At 39.9% G+C, this 25,027-nt stretch overlaps 1 protein-coding gene across 1 annotated transcript in view; it reads left to right on the forward strand.

Annotated features, from left to right (window-relative positions):
- The window catches only part of MGAM (maltase-glucoamylase), a gene marked incomplete at both ends in the record, with an annotated part of 81,339 nt that overhangs the window by 51,429 nt on the left and 4,883 nt on the right, over window positions 1-25,027 (forward strand). The window contains 14 exons of the mRNA XM_079711008.1: window positions 674-802; window positions 1,051-1,161; window positions 1,460-1,522; window positions 6,080-6,214; window positions 6,682-6,769; window positions 7,597-7,735; window positions 8,583-8,716; window positions 8,835-8,869; window positions 8,963-9,079; window positions 12,114-12,262; window positions 12,873-12,957; window positions 13,854-13,910; window positions 22,778-22,902; window positions 24,026-24,114. Of these exons, the coding sequence (XP_079567134.1) occupies window positions 674-802; window positions 1,051-1,161; window positions 1,460-1,522; window positions 6,080-6,214; window positions 6,682-6,769; window positions 7,597-7,735; window positions 8,583-8,716; window positions 8,835-8,869; window positions 8,963-9,079; window positions 12,114-12,262; window positions 12,873-12,957; window positions 13,854-13,910; window positions 22,778-22,902; window positions 24,026-24,114 (1,456 nt within the window). The remainder of the gene's footprint in view (window positions 1-673; window positions 803-1,050; window positions 1,162-1,459; window positions 1,523-6,079; window positions 6,215-6,681; window positions 6,770-7,596; window positions 7,736-8,582; window positions 8,717-8,834; window positions 8,870-8,962; window positions 9,080-12,113; window positions 12,263-12,872; window positions 12,958-13,853; window positions 13,911-22,777; window positions 22,903-24,025; window positions 24,115-25,027) is intronic.

Below are 25,027 nucleotides of genomic sequence, written 5' to 3' on the forward strand. Positions count from 1 at the left end.
TGGGACTGGTTTCCAAAGGAAATAATTATGGAAACAAACTCCACCTTCACTTGAAGATGAGAGGGGTCCACTAATCAGAGAACTGGTCCCATAAACCATTTACATACTTAATTTTATTCTATTGATTTTTCTATTGTTTATGATTGTTCCTACTAACGGAAAGTATAGCATGCAATATTTTATTCTTAATAAGAAAGCTGTGTCTGATAACCCCCAGGATTAGTGATTCCAAAGCAATTACAGTTGCTTTTGTTTGTTTTGTTTTAATGGGCTTACTATCCACGTTGTATTAGTACCGGGTAGTTTACATTATGTTATTTTTTCTGAGTATGAGCTACTGATACCAGGGGCAGCCTCTGGGGATGGGGGTGGTAACCACAGTCTCTCCTTATATGGGCCCTTCACAAAGCACTTTCACCTGCTGCTTTCATTTATCTCCACAGCCTTGCCAGTTCGGCATTATCATCGTATTCTTTGCAAATTTAGTTTTTTTCTATTTTACGACTCAAAATTTGAAAATTAGGTGAATTTTCCAGAACCTAATACCTAACAAATAACAGAGGTGGGATTTGAAAGAATCAAAATGATGCCGACTGAAATTCACCATTGGTTAGTGGAGCGCTGTTCTCACGTGGAACCTGGACTTTTGCAAGTTTCCTTTGTCCTCTTCCAGGACGTGCAGTACGTGGACATCGACTACATGGAACGGCAGCTGGTCTTCACCCTCAGCCCCGAGTTTCAGGGGCTTCCAGCTCTGATTACTCGAATGAAGGCCGATGGGATGCGGGTCATCCTCATTCTGGTGAGTCCCTGTGTGAATGGGCGGAGTCTGTTTGGAAGAGTGAATGGGATTTGGTGCAGAAAGCTTTATACTTGTGTTTTCTTCCATGCTGTGAGTAGAGAAGTTGAGCTTCAATAAGAAAAGTGTATTTCCCTGGATTCACAGAAGCTCTACAGCTCAGGTGGAAGCTGATGCCTCCACTTTTGAAGAGTTCTCCATTTTTCTACCCTGGCTTTGGTTTTCTCACCTGACCTGTGCTTTGATTTCAGGACCCAGCCATTTCTGGCAACGAGACAAAGCCCTATCCCCCTTTCACGCGGGGTGTGGAGGACGATACCTTCATCAAAGATCCGAATGATGGAAGCATTGTTTGGGGAAAGGTATGCTCTGAGCAGTGATCCACTAATCCCCACACTGTTAGTGTGTTTGTACATTTTTTTTTTTCTTTTCTGTTTGGACTCTGAGGTCAGAAGTTGTCATTTTCTCCATCAGTATTTGTCACCACTGTTAAGGAATTTTAAAGGAATGTTTGTGCATTGTGAGATCCACTTTTCTTTAGATCAACCCTACAAGAAAATCAAATTAATCACCTCTAGGACATGGTTTATAGTTTCTTAGGAAATGCTATGTAAGAGAGATTATCTAGTGCATTGCTTTTAAACATTTTTCTCTTCACAGGTCTGGCCTGATTTTCCTGATATTGTTATCAACAGTTCTCTAGACTGGGAAAGTCAAGTGGAGGTAAAGGGCCTGTATGGATGTTGGGTGAAATCAGGGTTGCCAGGAAGGTGCAGCCATACTTAGGATACTGGACATCCCCATGGCATTGGCATGGGCGCAAGATGAGGAAACTTATGTGGGGAACATGTCCTGTGTGTCTCTCTGTGTGCCAGTCACTTTACATGCAATATTTTACCCCAGTTGGGAGGTAGATATTATTATACTTTGCATAACTAAGACTCAGAGAGCTTAAATTACTTCTGTCCATGCTTTTAGGTGACAGAGTGGTGATTTCCAATCCAAGGCTGTCAGATTGCAAACATCCATGAAATTTCCACTGAATGATACCTCGAAGAAACAGTGCCTTTTGCCTGAATTAGTGTATTTATTGTTGTTTTCATTATTGTTGTATTTGCAGTTGTTTTTGCCTTGCGTATCCCTTTTAAACAGTCTCCCACCCCTGTCTTTAGTGATTGGGTAATTTTCTCTGTACCTCTTTTTTTTCATGGACAGGCTTTTCCATCTTCTCTCTTATAAATCCCCCCATCTTTCCTTGGGTTTCCCAACTTTGATCTTATCTCCCAGTTTCCAGCCATACGTTAAAACTTGCACTCTTCTGGGAACAGGTTCTTACTTGCAGTGGATCTCAGATGAGGATCCAAGGGAGAGAACCTAGCTTGCTGTAATCTCTGTTGCTTCTCACAGAAGATCACTTTAAGTTTCATGGTCCAGGCAGCCCACATGGACATAGGAATCCACCAGAGAAATTCAGGATCATGGGCTCCTTGACTTTATTTATTTAGTTTTTAGCATTTTCCGCCAGCTTAACGGCATATAATTGACAAAATTGTATATATGTAAAGAGTACAATGTGATAATTTGATATACATATATATCATGAAATGATTATGAGAATCAGGTTAAGTAACGCATCCATCATTTCACGTAGTTGCCATTTGTGTACTGTGTGGTGAGAATGTTTAAGATCTACTCTCAGCAACATTTAAGTATACGATACAGTATTATTAATGACAATCACCATGTTGTACATTAGGCTCAGAAACATATTCATCTTATAAATGAAGGCTTGCAACCTTTGACCAGCATCTCCTCATTTCCCCCACCCCCTGACACCTGGTAATCACCACTCTACTCTCTGTTTCTATGAGTTCAACTTTTTTTTTTTTTTTTCAGATTCCACATATAAGTGAAATCATACAGAATTTGTCTTTCTCTGTCTGGCTTATCTCACTCAGAATAATGCCTTCTAGGTTTATCCATTTTGTTGCAAATGGCAGGTTTTCCTTCTTTCTCATAGCTGAATAATATTCCATTGTATGTATAGACACCACACGTTCTTTATCCATTCATCTGTGGACAGACGCTTAGGTTACTTCAACATCTTGGCTATTGTGAATAAATGCTGCAGTGAACATGGGAGTACAGATATCTCTTCAAGATGCTGATTTTGCTTCCTTCAGGATATATACCCAGAAGTAGAATTGCTGCATAATACAGTAGTTCTATTTTTAATTTTTTGAGGGAATGCCATACTATTGGATTGGCCAAAAAGTTTGTTCTGGTTTTTCCATAACATCTTATGGAAAAACCCTAACGAAGTTTTTGCTAACCCAGTATTTTCTGTAGTGGCTGTACCAATTTATATTCCCCCCAGCAGTGCACAAGGGTTCCCTTTTCTTCACATCCTTGCCAACACTTGTTATCTCTCATCTTTTTCATAAAAGCTGTCCTAACAGATTATGATTGTGGTTTTGATTTGCATTTCCTTGATGATTAGTGTTGCTGAGAACCTTTTCATGTACCTGTTGGCCATTTGTATGCCTTCTTTGGAAATATGTCTGTTCAGGTCCTTTGTCCATTTTTAAATCAATATATTTGTGGGGTTTTTTTTGTTTTTTGTTTTTTTTGCTATAGAGTTGTATAAGCTCCTTATACACTTCCGATATTAACTCATCAGATATTTGATTTACAAACATTTTCTCCTATTCTGTAAGTTGCGTTTTCATTTTGTTGATTGTTTCCTTAACTGTGGAGAAGCTTTTCAGTTTGATGTAATCCCACTTGTTTATTTTTGCTTTTGTTGCTTGTGCTTTTGGTGTCAAATCGAAAAAAATCATTGCCAAGACCAATGTCAAGGAGCTTTTTCCTGTGTTTTTTTCTAGGAGTTTTATGGTTTCAGGTTTTCCATTTAAGTCTTTAATTCATTTTGAATTAATTTTTGTGAGCAGTGTAAGATAGGAGTCCAGTTTCATTCTTTTGCATGTGGATATCCATGTTTTTCTTTTTACTTAAATTCATCCCACCCCCACCCCCCGCTGCTTTCCCCCGCTTGGTGTCCATACGTTAGTTCTCTACATATCCACGTTTTTCTAACACTGTTAACAGAAGACTGTCCTCTCCCCATTTGTGTTCTTGGCACCCTTGTCAAAGATTAATTGACTGCACATGTGTAGGTTTATTTCTGGGCTTTCTATTCTGTTCCACTGGTCTATGTGTCTGTTTTTATGGCAGTACCATGACTTTTAAATCAGTATGCTGGGGAGAGGGCCACTTCAGCAATCAAGAAGTTGGCTACCCCTGTGTGAGCCCTACAGTGCATGGACCATTAGAGGCAATACTGCCACCTTGAGGGCATTTGGAAATCTGTGGGACAGTTTTGATTATTGCAAGGGGAGCACCAAGTGACATTTTGTAGGCAGTGACCAGGGATGCCCAATTGCAGGGGATTTTCCACCAAGAATTCTCCTGCCCTAAATGCCAATTGTGCCCCTGATGAGAAATACTTCATTAGGGGGTTGCAGTGTTTGTTAGGTAGCACATAAGATATTCTCAATAGATAGAATGATTTTAACTATTTATATTAATAAGACCCACTTGATGAGATTAGTGGGCCTGAGGCTACTGGATCTGAAGCTTAGATGTTTAATACAGTAAGCCTGGCATGGAGCCTAGGAATTGCATCTTGGTAGCACACAATGGATTGTGATAAGTAATCCTGGGACCAGACATGCAAGTGGGTACATCATGAATTGAGGACTAGGGAAAGCGAGGACAGAAGCAATGAGGCGAGAGTGGAATACAGACAGGACTGGGGCAGAGCCAGTACCTTGGAGAGCAGCAGAACAGTTTTAATTTCATGGGTAAGGGTCAGAGCACCTTTTAGTGGGGTTAATAAATCGTAGTCAAGTTTCTCACTTGTATCTCATTTGGGATTCAGTTATCACTTGGACACAGCTGGTATTGACACTGTTTATTCCAATTCTCCACTTCCCTCCTCTACCCCATGTTTCTAACCCTGCCTGAGCTGGAGCTCTCTGTTTCTGGTGAAAGGTTCTATTTTGTTGGGTCCATGTTTCTACCTCCATTTTCTAACAAAAAGGCAACCTTGGCATGCCTCCCTTTCACGAGATGCTCAGTGGTGTGGCTCACTACCTCAGAAGTTCTCTGTGAGCTGGATCCCTGTACACTGATCCATTTCTGGTTCTTTCTTTGTGTTCTTTTTGGCCTTTTTTCTAGACATTTGGATTCCACTTGCCTTTTGCCTATCATGTATAGGTACTGGAGGTTCCCTAGACCAAGTCCTTTTTCTGTTGTTTCCTCCCCACCCACACTCTTGCCACCAGCATTATTTAGCTTTTTAACTCTTGAAATGCACTGATGAACACAGAGGAACCAATTTACTGAGACATACAAAAGACCATAAAGCTCCATAACAAGCATCATAGCTATATAGAAATTTAAGAATATTTGCTATTGCTAAGTGGTGTGAATTTACAATTATGCTCTGAACATTTATCTTATGTCAGCTACTAAGCTAAGCATGGTTGGGGAATACAAAGGTCAACGAGGGCCTTGCTCTCAAAAGGGCTATAGTTCAGGAGTTATACCTTGGGTCCATTTTCCAGGTTAAAATAAAGACAGTTTTTTATTATTTGAAGAAGATAAGAGAAAGGGAAGTTGAAGCTTCCTCTTTAAGTCCTCCCAATTTAGTTGACACACAACTGCACTTTTCAAGTGATTCTGAAACCATAGAAAACCCAGATACATATCAGTTAGATAGTCTTATGTAATAAAATGCAGTCTTACTTCTCACCCTTTTTTCCTACTGGGAATGAGATAGGAGAGGATCAGCTGGATGTTTCTTTTCAACCTGTTGACAATGCATCTGCTGTCTGCCCCTTTCAAGCTGCAGTCTCCCTGGCTCATGCTTTGTCTTTGAGGAGTGCTTAGGACATCGCAGGGCAGGAGTTGAGGGGTGGGTACCTAATGATGGAAAAAGTGAGTTCAGGGTGTTGATGGCTACCATTCATGTTGATACAAAGAGGAAAACAGTCCATGGATGCTTTCCAAATGATAAGACGGTGTCTCATTTGTGCTCATTTCTGTTCTTTGAGCTCATTGTATTTCAAATAAGCCAAGAACATTACTAAAGCTCATAACTCTGGATTAACTATCACCACACAGTATAGGCTTTGCATGAGTTAAGCTTTTAGGAAATGCCTGTTTTCTGTCTAATATATTTGTTTGGGACAAATAAATTGTATTTACTTTTTACAGCAATACCGAGCTTATGTGGCCTTCCCAGACTTTCTCCGTAATTCAACCATCACATGGTGGAAAAGGGAGTTGAGAGAAATGTACACCAATCCACGGGATCCAGAGAAGAGCTTGAAGTTTGATGGCATGTGGATTGTAAGTGTGTGTGTTTGTGTCTGTGTACATGGGGATAGGTGTGTTTCTATCTTGTGTGCCCAAGCATATGTATTACTGACCTTTAATCAAAAGGGGTAATAATCATCCAAGAAAGACTTTGGATGTATCAGACTGCAGTTCCTCCAATCTGGAGTGGACCATTCTGATACTCCTCATACCTTGTACCTTGTCTGAAGTTCTTGCTGTAGAATTCCAAGCTGATTACCAGGAATTCCTTGGAACTGAGCCTGCCTCACACCCTGAGTGAGAATTATTTTTCAAATCCCCCAGCCAGTCATTCTGTAGGGCTTAATAGATCTTTTTCAAGCTGGATTTGATGAATCTCCCTGGGCTGGTATCTATGGAATTACTGGATGGTGAACAATTATTCTCTACTTCCTTGTCTCTGAGTTGACAGTATATAATTCTTTTTAAAAGTAAAGTATTCCTGTGTTTGACATTTCTAGGATATGAATGAACCGGCAAGCTTCGTGAGTGGGGCAGTCCCTCCAGGCTGCAAGGATGCCTGTCTGAACCACCCTCCCTACATGCCATGTAAGGACCCTTGGCCTCCTCTACTGGCAGTGCCATGGCTGCAGGGAGTGAGCTGCAAGAGTCCAGCAGCCAGACATTTATCCTGATGTTCAGGGACATCCTGACTGACACTCTGGTTTTGGGGGGACCAAAGACAAACACACTCCAAGAACTTTACCCAGTTGGGTGTAGGCAAGTTATTGGCCCCTTTGGGTAAGTTTCTCAAATTTTTTTCAAAAAACACTTAACTGTGGTGATGTCTCCAAAGGATCCCACAGCTATAGTGTCTTACTTCTTCAGGCTCATGTTAATCCCTCCACAGGAATTTATTGTGTCACCAGTGGGTGGAAAGTAATGGCCTCACCTTATCATGGAGTCAATGACTTTGGTGTTGTACTTGTGTTCATATCTTGGCTCCGGAAATTATACTCTCTGTGAGTTGTGTGACCTTTAGCAGATTACTTGCTATTTTCTAATCTCAGTTTTTTAAACTGTAAAAGGAAGATAATGATATCTTCTCCATAGAACTATGATAAGAATTACATAAAATAATGTACATGTTAAAAGCCTAGGTTGGAGCCTGTCACTCAGTAAGTGTTTGACAACTGCGTTCTTCCCCATGCCCCTGCTTTCTCCTGGGGAACCCTCCGGGGCCCTGGATGTTGAAAACACCTGTGAGTTCCATTGTAGCTCAGAGCCGGGCATGTTTCCATGCCCCTGGGGAGGAGAGGGACCCATGCAGGGGTCAAGTTAGTCTTATGATCCAGAGTCCAATCCCATGAGGAGAGGTCAAGGATAAACAGGATCAGGCAGGGGTGGATTTCACATCACTAGATCTTTCTCCTCAGATTTGGAGTCCAGGGACAGGGGCCTGAGCAGCAAGACCCTGTGCATGGAGAGCCAGCATCTCCTGCCTGACGGCTCCCCGCTGCGGCACTATGACGTGCACAGCCTGTACGGGTGGTCCCAGACCAGACCCACGTACGAGTGAGTCATCAACTGCCTTCTCCAGTCGGGACAGCCTGCAGGGACAGCCAGGGACTGATGAAGCTACACTGCTCGTCCTTTCATTCCCTCTTCCAAGAGTTAAGAAGACTTTAATTATAGCTCTGTCGCAATTCTCATTTATTAAATATTCATGAGCACGGAGCCAGACCCTGTGATCCTAGTTAGCAGGACAGATTTAAATAAGGCGTGGTCCTTATTTAAGTAAGAGACGAATAGTCCTAGTGGAGGAAATACACGTGGAGACATAAGTTTATCACGCAGCGTGGATGATGCTATAATAACTTTAGTTATTGTAAGGGAACACAGAGGACTGGCTACCTCTTTCCTTTTCTTCAAAAGTGACTCATCTCTATTAGAATTTATATTTTGTCACTCTTGTTGGGTAGCCAACTGGTGTTCTACTTAATTATCACTGTACCATTTTGTGTGCTCATTCCATGCTTAATAAGAAGTATCCTAAGGAAAGCCTTATAAAGGAATTCATCTTCTTCTTTCCCAAATATATAAAACTAAGTATTGAGTAAATAAATAGCAAAATTTAATGATTACCTATTATTTTTAGGTGATCTTGTGAGTTTATTACGTTGTGAAGCTTTTTTTTATATGAAACACTATAAAACACAATGTAAAGACACAACTTTTAATATCACCATCATATGGAGTCAGTCAGTAAGGAACCTCATGGCTTAGATTTCCATATTCCCTTCTGTGACACAGGAGATATTTTGTCACCATGCCCTAGGCTCAGGAGCTCTGGGAGGAGAAGGTTTGTGGCCTTTCCTCACCTGCTGTGCCTTAAATCACCCCCTTGTTCCCCTCCGAGCAGAGCTGTGCAGGAGGTGACGGGACAGCGAGGGATCGTCATCACTCGCTCCACTTTTCCCTCTTCTGGCCGCTGGGGAGGACACTGGCTGGGTGACAACACGGCCGCGTGGGACCAGCTGAGGAAATCTATCATTGGTGTGTGGGCTGTTGGGAGAGGAGAGGAGTTGGGATCTTCGATCAAGGCTTCTCCAAGGAGGGAAGAGGAGGCAGGTCATGAGTGCCTTGTCTGACACAGCTGTGGTTCTCGTTGCAGGCATGATGGAGTTTAGCCTCTTCGGCATATCCTTTGTAAGTGTCCTTTGGATTACTCCTAATCATCAAGCAGATGGTGATATCTTTCGGAAATCATTAACGACCACATTTTATTCTACCCTGTTTCAGACAGGAGCAGATATTTGTGGATTCTTTCAAGATGCTGAATATGAAATGTGTGCTCGCTGGATGCAGCTGGGGGCCTTTTACCCCTTCTCGAGGAACCACAACACCATTGGGGCCAGGGTAGGACATTGAGCTCAGAGCTCAAAAGTTCTGTGTCACCAGGAACACAGACTCCCTTTTTGAACTACAAGTAATGTAGTCTATATTCCCCAAGGACATCTTCAAAACCATTAAACCCTCATGTTTCTTTTTTTAAATTTGATATACTTATATATTGTGAAATGATTATCACAGTAGGGTCAGTTAACACCTCTATCATGTCACATAATTACCATTTCTTTTTTGTTGTGAGAACATTTAATATCTACGCTCTTAGCAACTTTCAAGTATATAATACAGTATTGTTAACTATGGACACCATGCTGTACATTATATCACCAGAAATATTTAATTTATAACAAGAAGTTTTTACTCTTTGACCAACATCTCCCCATTTCTCTCACCTCCCAGCCCCTGATAACTACCATTCCAAGTCCTAAGAGGGAAGTTTATAGAAAAAGGAAAGATATCAAATAAGCAGCCTAACTTTACACCTCAAGGAGCTAGCAAAAGAAGAACAAACTAAGCCCAAAGTTAGCAGAAGAATGGAAATAACAAAGATCAGAGCAGAAATAAAATAGAGACCAGAAAATAGAAAAGATCAATGAAACTAAGAGCTGGTTCTTTGAAAAGATAAACAAAATTGGCAACCCTTTAGCTAGATTTCTTAAGACAAAAACAGAGGAAGCTCAAATATAAATAAAATTGTAAATGAAAAAGGAGACATTATAACTGATACCACAGAAATATAAAAGATCATAAGAGACTACTATGAACAATTATATACTGACAAATTGGACAACCTGGTTGAAATGGATAAATTTCTAGAAACATGAACCTACCAAGACTGAATCATGAAGAGATAGAAAATCTGAACAGACCAGTAATGAGTAAGGAGATCAGTAATCAAAAATCTCCCAAAAAAGAAAATCCCAGGACCAGATGGCTTCCCTGGTGAAGTCTGTAAAACATTTAAAAAAGAATTAATGCCAGTACTTCTCACCTCCAAAATATTAAAGGTTTGGGAACACTGCCAAACTAATTTTACAAGAACAGCATTACCCTGATACTTAAGCAGATAAGGACACTACAAGAAAAGAAGAAGAGGCCAATATACTACAAGAAAAGAAAAACAGGCCAATATCCCTGATGAATATAGTTCTAAAAAGTTTTAACAAAATATTAGTACAATGAATTTGACAGCACACTGAAAGAATGATGCATCATGATCAAGTGGGATTTAACCTTGGGATGCAAGGATGGTTCAATATATGCAAGTCATGTGATATACCACGTTAATAGAATAAAAGGTAAAAATATGATCATCTTAATAGGTGCAGGAAAAAAAAGACTTGACAAATACAACATCCTTTCATGATTAAAAACTCTCAACAAATTGATTATAGAAGGAATGTGCCTCAACATAATAAAGGCTGTATATGACAAGCTCACAGCTAATATTATACTCAACAGTGAAAAGTTGAAAGCTTTTTCTCTAAGATCAGGACAAAGACAAGGGTTCCCACTCTCACTACTCCTAGTCAACATAGTACTGGAAGTCCTAGTCAGAGCCATCAGATGAGAAAAAAAAAAGCATTCAAATCAGAAGGGAAGAAGTAAAATGGTCTCTGTTTACAGTTTATATGATCTTATATACAGAAAATCCTAAAGATGTCACCAAAAAACTATTAGAAACTAATCAATGAATTCAGTGAAGTTGCACAATATCAAATCAACATACAGAATTCGATTGCCTTTCTATACACTAACAGTGAAATATCTGAAAAAGGAATAAAGAAAACAATCCCATTCACAATAGCATCAGAACACAATAAAGTACTTAGCAATAAACTTAACCAAGGTGAAAGATCTGTACACTGAAAACTGTAAGACACTGATGAAAGAGACAAGTAGAAAAATATTCTGTGTTCATGGATCAGAAGAATTAACATTTTTAAAATGTCCATACTAAAACCATCTATGAAGTCAATGTAATTCCAATCAAAATTCTAATGGGATTTTTCACGAAAATAGAAAAAAATATCCTAAAAGTATGGAATTACAAAAGACCACAGACAGCTAAAGCAGTCCTGAGAAAGAACAAAACTAAAGGCATCAGGCCTCCTGATTTCAAACTATATTACAAAGCTATAATAATCAAAACTACATGGTCTAGTAATCAAAACAGTATGGTATTGGCATAAAAAATAATAGACCAATGGAACAGAATCGGAGCCCAGAAATAAACCTTTGCATGTACTGTCAACTAATATTTGACAAGAGAGCCAAAAATACTCTGTGGAGAAAGCATAGTCTCTTTAATGCATGATGTTGGTAAAACTAGATAATCACAGGCACACTCACAAAAATAACTCAAATCTTACCACACTCACAAAAAATTAACTCAAAATGGATTAAGACCTGAAACCATAAAACTCCTAGAAGAAAACATAGGGAAAAATCTACTTGACATTGTTATTGGCACCTTTTTTTTTGATATGACACCAAAAGCACAAAGAACAGAAGCAAAATTAAAGAACTGGGACTACATCACACTAAAAAGCTTCTGCATGGAATCAACAAAATGAAAAGACAACCCACAGAATGGGAGAAAATACTTGCAAACTATGTATCTGATAAAGGGTTAATATCCAAAATATATAAGGCACTCATACAACTCAATAGCAAAAAAAATTTTTTTAAATCTGATTTAAAAATGGGCAGAGGAACTGAATAGACATTTTTTCAAAGAAGATACACAAATAGCCAACAAGTACATGAAAAAATCCTCATGTTTCAATGAATTAGTATTCTTTCAGTTTGGGCATTGTACCAAATATATACCCCACCCCCCATTTCTTATGGGGAATTTTTTCAACTGTCCTGGGAAAGCTTCAGTGACCTCTTTTGGTCCATTAAGAATATTCTTTGAGTCTCATCTATAGTCATCGTTGGTTTAGCTTTGTTTGATCTTCATTTGGAATAAATGTTCAGTGATCTCCTTACGTCCCCCAGGTCCCCTAAGTTGAGCCCTGAACACTTTTTTTCTCCTTAGAGGCAAGACCCTGTGTCCTGGGATTCTACCTTTGTGACTATCGCCAGAAGTGTCCTGCAGACCAGATACGCCCTGTTGCCATATCTGTACACCCTGATGCACAGGGCCAACACGGAGGGCAGCACTGTCGTGCGGCCTCTTCTCCATGAGTGAGTGTCTAGCGAGGATACCAAAGACTAAGTGATAATTTTATTCTATATGGTGGCGGTTGAAGAAAACAATTCTTCCAAATTAAAGGCATGACTGCCTTTGCCAAAAGCTCTCTAGGCACAGACCGTACGTTATGACTCCTTTTAGCATGGTGTCAGTCACACCTTAGCTCTTTGGTAAAAGACTATTGATTTTTTTTGAAAAATTTCAGAATGATATACAATGCAACACAGAATAATTTCTTTCTAATTTGGGCCTGTAAAGACCTACCTATCCTTTATAGTAGCTCAGGTCACGAAAGAAGGCATTCCAGGGGGATATCTGAGGAATGGAGGCCATTCTTGTGTTAAAATGTGCTGTGGTTAAGAAACGTGTGGAGATATTGATAGGTGAGAATGTGTCTAAATCCAGCCATTTCTGGGGTTTGAAGAACATGACATGTAGAAAGTGAGCATGTATCTAATTAAGGTCGACCTAGGGAAAGAATAAAAGATGGTATAGGATGCGGCTGGATTTCCAACTTGGGTCTGAACTTGAAGAGTTTCTTCAAGGCCTCGATCTGGAGTCCTGTAGGGGTCCTAATTGTGATACCTTGGTTTCCCTCTCCAGGTTTGTGTCAGACCAGGTGACCTGGGATGTAGACAGTCAGTTCCTTCTGGGCCCAGCCTTCCTGGTCAGCCCCGTCCTGGAGCCTGTGAGTATGGAGGCCTCTGATGAATAGAGGATCCCAGCTATGAGGCCGGTGACTAGTCGAAAAGAAGAGGCCCCATCTGATGGGGTCCTGAGATGTGGTTTCTTATTCTACCTCTGTCTCTTCCTCTCCCTCTGAGCTGAAGTTCGTCACTTAGATGTTCTGGTCCTCAGCTCCCTTGTCTTTAAAATCAGTATAACGAATTCTGATTCATCGGATAATCAAGAAGGAAAAAACCCTTTGATATATTTGAAGATATAATCATTTCTTCTTTAACTGAAAGAAGGAGTATGAGTCAGGTGGGGCAGAACTATAAGGAAATCCTTGCTATCCTCTATCACCATTAAAACAAAACTTTTCAGAAGGACTGTTTGTAGCAATGTGTATAATTTTGTTGCTGGCTAGCTCTTCCCTTCCTCCAAAAGAGGTCCTCAGGCAGCCATTTCTTTACTTCATTTATCAATGATTAGGCTTCGAATTAAAATAACAGTTAACCAGATCTTCTCCAAAACTTACTGCACTAATCATAATTTCTGAAGTATTGGTGCCGTAAACCTACAAATTTTTTTTCTGCTCTAGACGCCCCCAACCTCAGTTTGTCTCTTTAGAGAGGGTATGGGATAAGTCTATAAGTAAATGATGATTTTTTTTTCCCCCTTAAGTCCCGGATCCCAAAGGGTTTTACAGAAGCCACCATTTTTGGTTACGCAGATCTCCCCAGTTTGAGAAGGGATCAGAGAAGGGAGCCTTTCCCAACACTGGTGACCTCTAGAGAGAAGAGCCCTGTGGGTCCAAGGCCATTACATTGTTTTGACCCCTTTACTGTGCAAATGGTTTCTCTGCCCTAGAGAGCTGAGCCTACTTCTCATGCCTTGTTTTTTTTTGTTGTTTAATTTTAGAACGCCAGAAATGTCACTGCATATTTCCCTAGAGCCCGCTGGTATGATTACTACACGGTAAGTTTTTCTGATTGTTTCTATACAACCTGGGGAAATGATAGCATGCACAGGCTTTAGAATCTGACAGACCTCAGGTCAGATTCTGTCTCCGTAACCCACTTGTTGTGTGTTCTTGGACATGTCACTTTTAACCTTGTAGCCTCATTTTTCTCACCTCCACATGGGGAAAGACGGCTTCCCTCACAGAATTGTTCTGAAATGTGTAAAAGCATCTCCTGTAGTACCTGGCTTTTTGTAGGTGTTCTTTATGTGTTAGTTTTTATCTTTCCTTATACCACCACTATTCACAGTGGTGTAAAATGGCAGACACTGGTAAATGCTTGAAGTTGTGCTGGAAACTATGGTTTTTGTTTATATTCTCCCTGCTAGACTGGAGGTTCATAAGTGTTAGGAGGCTTTTCCGCTCTGTCTTTTTACATAGTACCTTCTTTTATAGCATAGATGCCCGAAGAGGAGTGTTAAATGTACTTTCCTAAGGTAAGCAAGGTCCTAGGCAGTATGTAAAATGTACACAGAGGTATAAGGCCCGACTTTTGTGAGCTGGTGTAATGCAAATGCATTTAGAAATGGGGAAGGAACGCAGCCTTCTCTGTCATTTGACTTTTCTGGGCTAGTCTGAACCCCAGAGACTCAGTTGGGAAAACACTCTTTCACAGAAGCTTCAAGCAGTGTTCTTTTTTTTTTTTTAATTTTTATTGGAGTACAGTTGATTTATAATGTTGTGTTAGTTTCATGTGTACGGCAAAGTGAGTCAGTTATACATATACATACATCCACTCTTTTTTAGATTCTTTTCCCATATAGACCATTACAGAGTATTGAGTAGAGTTCCCTGTGCTATACAGTAGGCCCTTATTAGTTATCTATTGTATATATAGTAGTGTATTTATGTCAATTCCAATCTTCCAATTTATCGCTCCCCTCCCTTACCCCCTGATAACCAAAAGTTTATTTTCTACATCTGTAACTCTATTTCTGTTTTGTAGATAAGTTAATTTATAACCTTTTTTTAGACTCCACATATAAGCGATATCATATATTTGTCTTTCTCTGTCTGACTTACTTCACTCAGTATGACAGTCTCTAGGTCCATCCATGTTGCTGCAAATGGCATTATTTTGTTCTTTTTTATGATTGAGTAATATTCCATTGTATATATGTACCACATCTTCTTTATCCATTCCTCTGTTGATGGACATTTAGGTTGCTTCTATGTCCTGGCTATTGTGAATAGTGCTGCAGTGAACATTGGGGTTCATCTATCCTTCCGAATTATGGTTTTCTCTGGTGTATGCCTAGGAGTGGGATTCCTGGTCATATGATAGTTCTATTTTTAGTTTTTTAAGAACCCCCCATACTGTTTTCTGTAGTGGCTGTACCAATTACTAGAGAAATGCAAATCAAAACTACAATGAGGTATCACCTCACACCGGTCAGAATGGCCATCATCAAAAAATCTACAAACAATAAATGCTGGAGAGGATGTGGAGAAAAGGGAACCCTCCTACGCTGTTGGTGGGAATGTAAATTGGTACAAGCAGTGTTCTTCTGCAGGGACACAGACAAGTCAGAGTTTGATTTTTTTAAATAAGTTTATTTAATTCATTTTTGATTGCGTTGGGTCTTCATTGCTGCGCACAGGCTTTCTCTAGTTGCGGCGAACGGGGGCTACTCTTTGTTGTATTGCGGTGGCTTCTCTTGTTGTGGAGCACAGGCTCTAGGCACACGGGCTTCAGTAGTTGTGGCACGCAGGCTCAGTAGTTGTGGCTCGTGGGCTCTAGAGCACAGGCTCAGTAGTTGTGGCTCACAGGCTTAGTTGCTCCATGGCATGTGGGATCTTCCCAGGCCAGGGATTGAACCTGTGTCCCCTGCATTGGCAGGTGGATTCTTAACCACTGCACCACCAGGGAAGTCCAGAGTTTGATTCTTGAGGAAGAATCAAAGATAGTGTCCTCCTCTCCTGACTTTTCTGAGCAGAGCAAAGCAGCAAACTAGAAATACAGCAAAAGGATAACAGCAGGAGGACAAGAGGCAGAGCGTGCTCTGGGCCCTTTCAGCCAAGCCATTTGTAGTGGGACTGGGTGAAAACCCTGCAAGGACAATGGAGATTTTGTTCCTTTTCTTCTCTGTCTTATGGAGCCCTGAGTCCTCCCTGACACGCCCTTTTTTCCTGAGCTAGATCTGTCCTCTGGTCGGCAGTAGGTTAAGACTGCGCTGTGCTTCCCAGCGAGGGCTTTCTGGGAGGGAGCAGCCAACTTCCTTTATGTGAGTGTAGCCTTTGTCCTGAGTTTGCATGTTGACTGGCTTATTCACTAACAGGCAGTCATTCTGAGTACACTGAGGCTCCTGGGTGCGGGGCCAGGGCCAGGGTGAAGCAAGTAAGGTGCCTAGGGCACACGGTTTAAGGAGGCACTCCTTTTTAAGGCAGCCCCTGTGTTTGCAGGACCCTGAGAGTAAGTGCCTTCTTAAATGGTTCATCCTGGGCACCTTACACATCTCACTCTAGTCCCAACCTTTCCCAGGTGCAAACCACCTTACTGAGCTCTGGGTGTGGTATATACTGGAAAAGTTTCCCTATGGAGTTCACCATCTAATCTGGAGTTAATATTTGCATGTTATAAACACTAATACATATGTACATAATTATATATACCATATGAAAGAAAGTGAAGTGTGAGGGCTATCAAAGAAGAGAAAACTTTCCTGGAATTGCTGGTTTTATACATGGCTTTTAAATAGAAAATAGCTTTTTTTTTTTTTAACATCTGTATTGAAGTATAATTGCTTTACAATGGTGTGTTAGTTTCTGCTTTATAACAAAGTGATCAGTTATACATATACATATATCCCCATATCACTTCCCTCTTGTGTCTCCCTCCGTCCCACCCTCCCTATCCCACCCCTCTAGGTGGTCACAAAGCACTGAGCTGATCTCCCTGTGCTATGTGGCTGCTTCCCACTAGCTATCTACCTTACATTTGGTAGTGTATATATGTCCATGCCTCTCTCTCACTTTGTCCCAGCTTACCCTTCCCCCTCCCCATATCCTCAAGTCCATTCTCTAGTAGGTCTGCGTCTTTATTCCCATCTTGCCCCTAGGTTCTTCATGACCATTTTTGTTTGTTTGTTTTTTAGATTCCATATATATGTGTTAGCATACGGTATTTGTTTTTCTCTTTCTGACTTACTTCACTCTGTATGACAGACTCTGGGTCCATCCACCTAACTACAAATAACTCAATTTCGTTTCTTTTTATGGCTGAGTAATATTCCATTGTATATATGTGCCACATCTTCTTTATCCATTCATCTGTCGATGGACACTTAGGTTGCTTCCATGTCCTGGCTATTGTAAATAGAGCTGCAATGAACATTGTGGTACATGACTCTTTTTGAATTATGGTTTTCACAGGGTATATGCCCAGTAGTGGGATTGCTGGGTCGTATGGTAGTTCTATTTTTAGTTTTTTAAGGAACCTCCATACTGTTCTCCATAGTGGCTGTGTCAATTTAAATTCCCACCAACAGTGCAAGAGTGTTCCCTTTAAATAGAAAATAGCTTTGATTTAGTCTTTCAACTTTTTTTGTTTCTTTTTGAGACAAAACAAAACATAGGAAGCCAAATGTTGATGGAACAAGCCATTTAGAAAAAAATAAAATTTTGATGTTTAGTTAGAATCAAGTAGTTTTGAGTAGTTTCATCAGAGGCTATCTGGCCCACAAAGTGTAAAATATATCCTATCTGACCCTTTAAAGGTGAAATTTGTTAATCCCTATTCTAGAGGATACACAAAGTGTATGAGACCTATTTCACCATCTGGTCATGTGAAAAGGAACAAGTTAAGGAACCTACTGTATAGCACAGGGAACTCTGCTTAATACTCTGTAATAACCTAAATGGGAAAAGAATTGGAAAAGGAATAGATACATGTATATGTGTAACTGAGTCTCTTTGCTGTATACCTGAAACTAACAAAACATTGTTAATTAACTATACTCCAATATAAAATAAAAATTAAAAAATCAGTCGATATAAGGAACACTGTGGAATATTAAAATATACTGTAGAAATTTAGAGGAAGAAGAAATGCAAGTATACTGGTTAAAGGATGGAAGATATCAGAGGAATATGGACTGGAAAGGTACCCTGAAAGACAGATGGGGTGCCAAAAAATTAGGAAAGTAAAAATCCCTCCACTGGTAAAAATTCAAACATTGGAAAAGGGAAAACGGAAAGTAAAATTCACCATTCTCCCTGTCCCCCAATCCTTGGTCCCCCTTCTAAAGCTAACCCCCATTAACAATCTGTTATATATCTTTGCTGATAAAAATTTGTGCATAGATTAGCATATGTGTATCCTTTTTTTATTGACACAAATAGTATCTTACTGTGCATACTATTAGACCCCTTGATTAATTCACCTAATAACATATCTTGAAGATCTTTGTATGTCAGCACTTGAAGCTCTTCCCCATTCTTTTTAGGAGCTATGTTATGTTCCATTGTATGGAATCATTTAGCAAAGCACCTCTGTGGATGGACAGTTAGGATTTTCATTTGTTTTCTTTTTATAAGTAATGATGCAGTTCTGTAGGAAATATCACGGTACATATATCTTGGTGTAAGTTTTGGTCAGTGAATTTGCTGGGGTAAAGTATTTGACATTTTGACAGATGCTGGCAGATTGCTTTCCAAAAGGTTTTATCAGCACCCAGTCCCACTGACAGTTTATAGAAGTGTCAGTAAAATATACTCAATATTTTAAAAGATGAAGAGGAAGGATGTATTTCAGATGTTAGCAAAAGCATGGAAAAATTTGCACCTGGTAAATAGAATGGAAACTTAGGCTCTCCACTTGGAGCAGATGATTCAATCAGATCCTGTTTCTGAACTGGGTTTCTTTGTTGTCACACAGGTTATTATATGCTTAAGTGAGGTAGGAATTTATGTATAGTTCATATAATTCCTGTTTCTACAGTACCTAAATTTTCACTTCTTCCATTCAACAGAACATTGTTAACCTAAATTTCCATCTTGTCTGTTCAAGAGAGCATGTCTTTCATGTGCTCCACTCGCACCCATCACCCAGTGGTTTTCTGAATTTCTAGCCAGAGAAGATGCTTAACACACGAATCCTTAATAAAAGTTGGCAAAATTTCAGAAACAACTTACATTCCCATCAGCACTTGATAAGAGTGTTCATTTCCCTAGTCATTGTCAGCTTTGAATCTTCGTTTTTAAAAATATTTATATTCATCTTTGTATCACTCTTAAAGGCATTATGGTTCCTAATGCTCATCATTGATTTGATTTGTGATCATCTTTGACAGCCCATTTATACTTCTGTGACCTTTCTATTCTTTTGCCAGTTTCCTATTAAGATAAATTAATTGTACTGATTTTTAAAGGATATTTACACACTTAAGTTGATAACACTTTGACGTGTTTACTGGAAGTATTTTTCCACGTTGTCATTTGCTTTTAAATTTTTTATAATTTTAGATAGATATTTTAACTTTTATGTAGTCAAATTAGTGTTTTTTCAGTCACTGGAGTGCATTTGGTGAATAGCGAAATGTCAGGATACAGCCTTTTTTTTGGTCAAATTTCCCAATATTTTTGCTTTGCTAAACTTCTGTTATTATGTACTGTTTTTTACACATGGTAGAATTTGTCAGAAAGGTCTCTTTTTTCCTTTCTGTTTTTGATTTGTTAATCTATGAATTATGTATTCTGTCAGTTCTGAACATTTTAGTGATTACTTATTTATAATACAGTTTAATGTATGATAGACCAATGTGTCATCATCTTTTTTCAGAAATATGATTGTTATTTTTATATATTCTCCCAGATTACATTAAAAAATATTGTCAATCCAGAAAATAAAAACAAGCTTGTACTAGAATTTTCATTGTGTTTAATATATATTGTATATCATATTTTATCACTATATATTATATATATATTATGTCAATGTACATCTGGGAAGAAATGATAGTGTTATAGATTTATTCCTAAAGTGTATATATTTTCACCAAAAAAATCCAAGAATGTTTCATAGCAGCACTATTTGTAAAATAGCAAAAAAAACCTGGAAATAAGACAAATGTCCATAAATGGTGAACTCGATAAATAGATCATGTTCTATTTTTAAAACTGAATACTATAGGGCAATGAAAATAATGAACTGTTGGTACACAAACAAAGATAATGAACATCACAGATGTAATCTCGAGCACAAATAGCCAGATTCAAGACAGTAAAAAATGTAGGATTCCATTTATGAAATACAAATTCGAAAACAGGCAAAAGTGATAGAAATCAGAATAGTTGCCACCTCTGGTGTGGTGATTATTATGAGAGGGGATGAGAGAGCCTTCTGGGATGCTGGTGATAGTCACTTCTTGATTTAGGTGGTGGTTTCATGGGTGTGATCACTTGGTAAAACTTTATTGAGCTGTGCATTTTTTATTTGTATAATTTTCTGCACATATGTTATTAAGAAGTTAACTAGAAAATTTTTATCTCCTCAGGAAGATAAGAAGATGTGCTTAGAATAAGAAAACATGCTTTAAACAAAGCATACTCACAAAGCAATCTTGAAAATTAAACGCATGATGCAAGAATTTAAAAATTTTGTTTAAAAAGAAATTGTAAGGTGCAATCTAGGAAGTTACCCAGAAAGCAGAACAGAAAGGCAAAGAGATAGAAAGCAGGAGAGGGAAAAATAAGAAAGTCCTACTTGTCTTGAGAGCTACCACTTTTGCCCAGTTTCTCTGCTGCTTGTCCAGTGGAGCTGGAAATGAGCAAATGCCTGAGTGAAGGGTGGGGTGAAGAAGGTAAGACTCCTATCTCCCTGTCTCTGTGGTTCCCACTTCCCAGGGATCATGACTTCTCCTACCATTGCCACCTTAGTAGCTGTGGACTCCCATCCCACCCTGTCCCTCCTGTGCTCATCCGACTGCAGAAGCAACAAGCCATCCTAACTGCTTGGCTTTTAGACTGCGCTTGTTTGATGAAGGGGCACATGCCTTGAGGCAGGACAGGCTGATGTGCTTCTGGCAAGGCTGGATCTTCATCTGCTCAGGCTCTCAAGCTGCAAAATCAGCAGTTGAAAGCTCTTTGACGAGCTTTTCGTCTGTTTCCGTCATGCCTATGCGACTGAACACGCCATGAAGTTGTTTTCTATCCATCCCTCTCTCCTTTCTGTCATATCGGGCACTATAGCTTGTAGATTGTTTGGGAGAGGGAGAGGCATTGAATTACTCTGACTTGTCTTATTGATACCTATTTTAGTGAAGATTAAGAGCAGACAGTGTGTGTGAATTAAAGTTTTTATCTACTTCACTCACGGCCATTTTGTTTATTTGTTTACAGGGTAGAATATATATTGGATTTTTAAAACAGTGCTTCTCAATCGTATTCAGTGACTGTGCAGTTGATGAAAATTCCCCTTTACAAAGTCACATTAGGTTGTCATTTCTTATTTTAATAATGCTGCTTTTAGATTTGATCTTATAGTCATGTCTTTATCGATATTTTAACAGGAATTTTTTAGGCTAGCCTGGTCAGAAACTATTTAAAGGAAAGGAAACAAGCCTGTGACTCATTAGGTACTGGAAAGGAAGTCATGAGAAGGTAGCATATCATATTTAGCCACAATGTGTAGTAGAATGAAAAAAAACATTGAGAGAAATAAAGAATTTGGTAGAAATATAGTTGACGGTTTTACATGTATCAGATTTTACTTGAAGGTAGGACAATCAATGGAGGAAAAGTCCAGCATTCATAAGATACTAGAATAAAGTGTCATTAGAAAGCATATAATTCAGTTTTCTCATGATATCAGTAAGAAAACTGAAGAAGCCCAGAGATGTGGGCTGGAATTTGTATTAAGTCCTATGGACTCTGGGTTCCTGAGGCAGGCCAAAGAAGCAGAGTCCACCCCGGCGAACGTGATATAGATCGAATCTGCATAAAATGAGCATCGGGGACCAAAAGTGAAGAAATGTGATGGTAGCTGTGCTCCTTACCTCTAAAGTGGTGATTCTCAAAAGGAGGGACCTGCCTATCAGGGGACATTGGCCATGTCTGGAGACATTTTTCGTTGTCACAATGTGGTGGGAAGTGGGGGAGATGCATCTAGTGGATGGACACTGGTCAACATCTAGAAAGCACAGAACAGTGCCCACAGCACAGGGTGTTCTGGCCCAGAACGTCCACAGTGCTGAATTCGAGAAGCCTTGCTCTAGGCTGAGAACATGTGGGAGGACGGTTTCTTAGGAATCGAGATTTATGGCCTGGGGTGAGAGATGCTTCTCCCTGTCACAGGCAAGATCAAGATGTGAAACGTAAAGGAAGATATAATGAGTTAAAGATAAGGATTTGTGAAGTAAGGCAGTTCACTTTAATTATTTCTGTCAAGTAGGAGTCAAAGGTGTTAGTGAAGTTGGTGAGGGTGGGGTGGGGGGCAGTGGAGGGAGACGGAGGTGGAGTGGGGACAAACAAAGGGAAGGTCTGGACGTGTCTTTGGGGGAGTGAATCAGGAGCCAAACAGAAGGAAAGAAGGCTCGCTCAGCCTCCTCTAGCAGTACTTCCTACGCAGAAACAGGATGTGGGGTAAGGGTAGGGTGAGAGGCAGCTGTGATCTCATGGGGTGTGTACAGCAGAAGCCCCCAAAGACAAGAGATCCTGACATGATGCCCTGGCAGCAACTCACGATCCCGTAGAGCAGCTGGGCGAGCGTGGAACAGTGTGATAACAGGTCCTGAACAGGCAGCAGGTTCCGAGCGTGGACAAGATGTCTGGTAAATGCATCATTCGGGCAGATGTGTTCTCTCCATCACCTTCTTCTGGCCCACAGGGTGTGGACATTCAAGCCCAGGGAGAGTGGAAGTCCTTGCCAGCGCCTCTTGACCACATTAATCTTCATGTCCGTGGGGGCTACATCCTGCCCTGGCAAGAGCCTGCACAGAACACCCACTTAAGGTGAGTGAGGGCACCACATTTCTCCCTTCCACGCCAGGCAGCTCAGATCCTGGTGAAGCCCACCAATCTGTAAACTGCACCCTCAGGCCCCAGAGCACTTTTACTAAACAGTTTTGTTTGCTTGCTTGCTTACTTGTTTGTATTTTAGCCTTTTTTGGATTCTGTACTCTGAACAATTCTTAATTAACAGCTATTTTAAATCTAAGTGGGTGTGATATTAGGTCTCATTAGTGACATTTGAGGTGGAAGTCAAACCGGAGCAACCGTGGTTCATGCTAATTTTAAAAGACTGGATCATAATTGACTCTTTGCTAAGAAAATTACTGCTGAAAAATTGTGTAAGCCATATGGCAACTGAGGTTGAGATCCCTTACATGCAAGATTTAAAAATTCTAGACCTAATATATAGCCTGTGTATTCTAGACCTATATAATTGATAATAGCTGACAGCAGGTGAATGCTTGCTCTGTGCCTAGAACTGTACTAATATGGAGATTTCCATTTGGAGATTATCTATTTTTCCTAACAAAAGGAAAGATAAGCCCTATGGTGTAAGTACTGTTATCATCCCCATTTTTCAGATTAGCAAAGAGAGGCTTCAGGAGGCTAGGTGATTAACTCAGAGTCACACAGTTAGTAAGGAGCTGAGCAGGGACTAAAATCCATGTATGTCTGATGTCAGACTAAAATTCTTGAAACCCTACTCATTTTATTGCAAAAATTCTGTTGAAAACTGAAGAACTTAGGACATCTGTAAACAGAACTCACTGTACATGTGGACATTAGGTCATGAAAGAAGAAAGATTGAAGCACTAGGCTTTTCCTCACAGTGGAGAAAGGAAGGAAGCCAGTGAGTTTGCTTGTAGCTTTTTGTAGAGATTGTAGAGCTCCTATGAGCTTATACAGCCTTAAAGGAAAATTCCCTGTGATTCATTCATTCATTCATTCCTGACATGAAGTCATAGAGCTTATGGAGACAGAACTAGAACTAGATCCCAAGTCTCCAGAATCCCAGTACCCAGTCTTTATATCATGAAGCACTTCCTTTATGTTTTTATGAAAACGCTTGGTTTGTGGCTGTGGCTTTGTTTTTACCCAATGTCTCTTTCCTCCGTCACTGCAGCCGTCAGAAATTCACAGGCTTCAAGGTTGCCTTGGATGATGAGGGGACTGCTGAAGGTTGGCTCTTCTGGGATGATGGGCAAAGCATTGGTGAGTAAGGGCCACCTCGGATTCATTCATGTCAATACCATTGGCTAGGTTCCTGGATATCTTATAGGGCTGCTATTTCCTTTTCTGTGTTAAGACAATCGTGCACTTTTAAATATAGCCATTTGTTACTTTTAAGTGTATAATACATGATCCTTGTGCCTCATGCATATGAAGCTTAACTCTAAATCTCTCACCGTTATCCAGCTGTCCTAATCCACTGTGGAATACAGCAGTATAGGAGCCGTAGGGGGAGTTTCTTTGTAGCCAACTGAGCTATACTTCCATATCTGGTTTATGTTCAAGGGCACATTCCCTAATTACATGTCCCAGTAAGAGAGGCAATGCCTCTATCAGCTGTGCTATTTATTGGGGGGAATTTTCCATTAGGAGTTTACAGGAATTAGTAACCTCTCAGGAGGATGTCTCAAGTACCATTAGTAATTTCTAGGCCCAGTGATATCCAATAGAACTTTGTGTAGCGATGGAAATGTTCTATATCCGTGTTGTCCAATATGCTAGCAAGTAGGCATATGTGGCTATTGAGCACTTGAAACATGACAAGTGCATCTGAGCAACTGGAGTTTAAATTTTATTTAATTATAATTAATTTAAATTTAAATAGCTGCATTTGGCTAGTGGCTACTATCTCAGACAGCACAGCTCTAGAGGATAGCCAATGCCTTCTGACCGAGTGACCGGCAACTTAGAAAGAGGCAAGTGTATGGGGAAGAGTGAGAAAGCCACCGAGGTAGGGTGTGGGGCAGAAGTACCTGTAACAAAGCTCTGGCTAGTCCACCTTTAAGGATATTCTCCCTGGACCTGCGGCATAAATTAAGGATAAAGGACAAAGAAGTCTATTCTCTGGAGATGGCATTTAAAAAATTGCCTGAGACCTCTCAAGGTAAACTGACCA

The sequence above is a fragment of the Hyperoodon ampullatus genome, assembly GCF_949752795.1.
Source record: "Hyperoodon ampullatus genome assembly, chromosome: 9".
Taxonomy (NCBI): Eukaryota; Metazoa; Chordata; class Mammalia; order Artiodactyla; family Ziphiidae; genus Hyperoodon; species Hyperoodon ampullatus.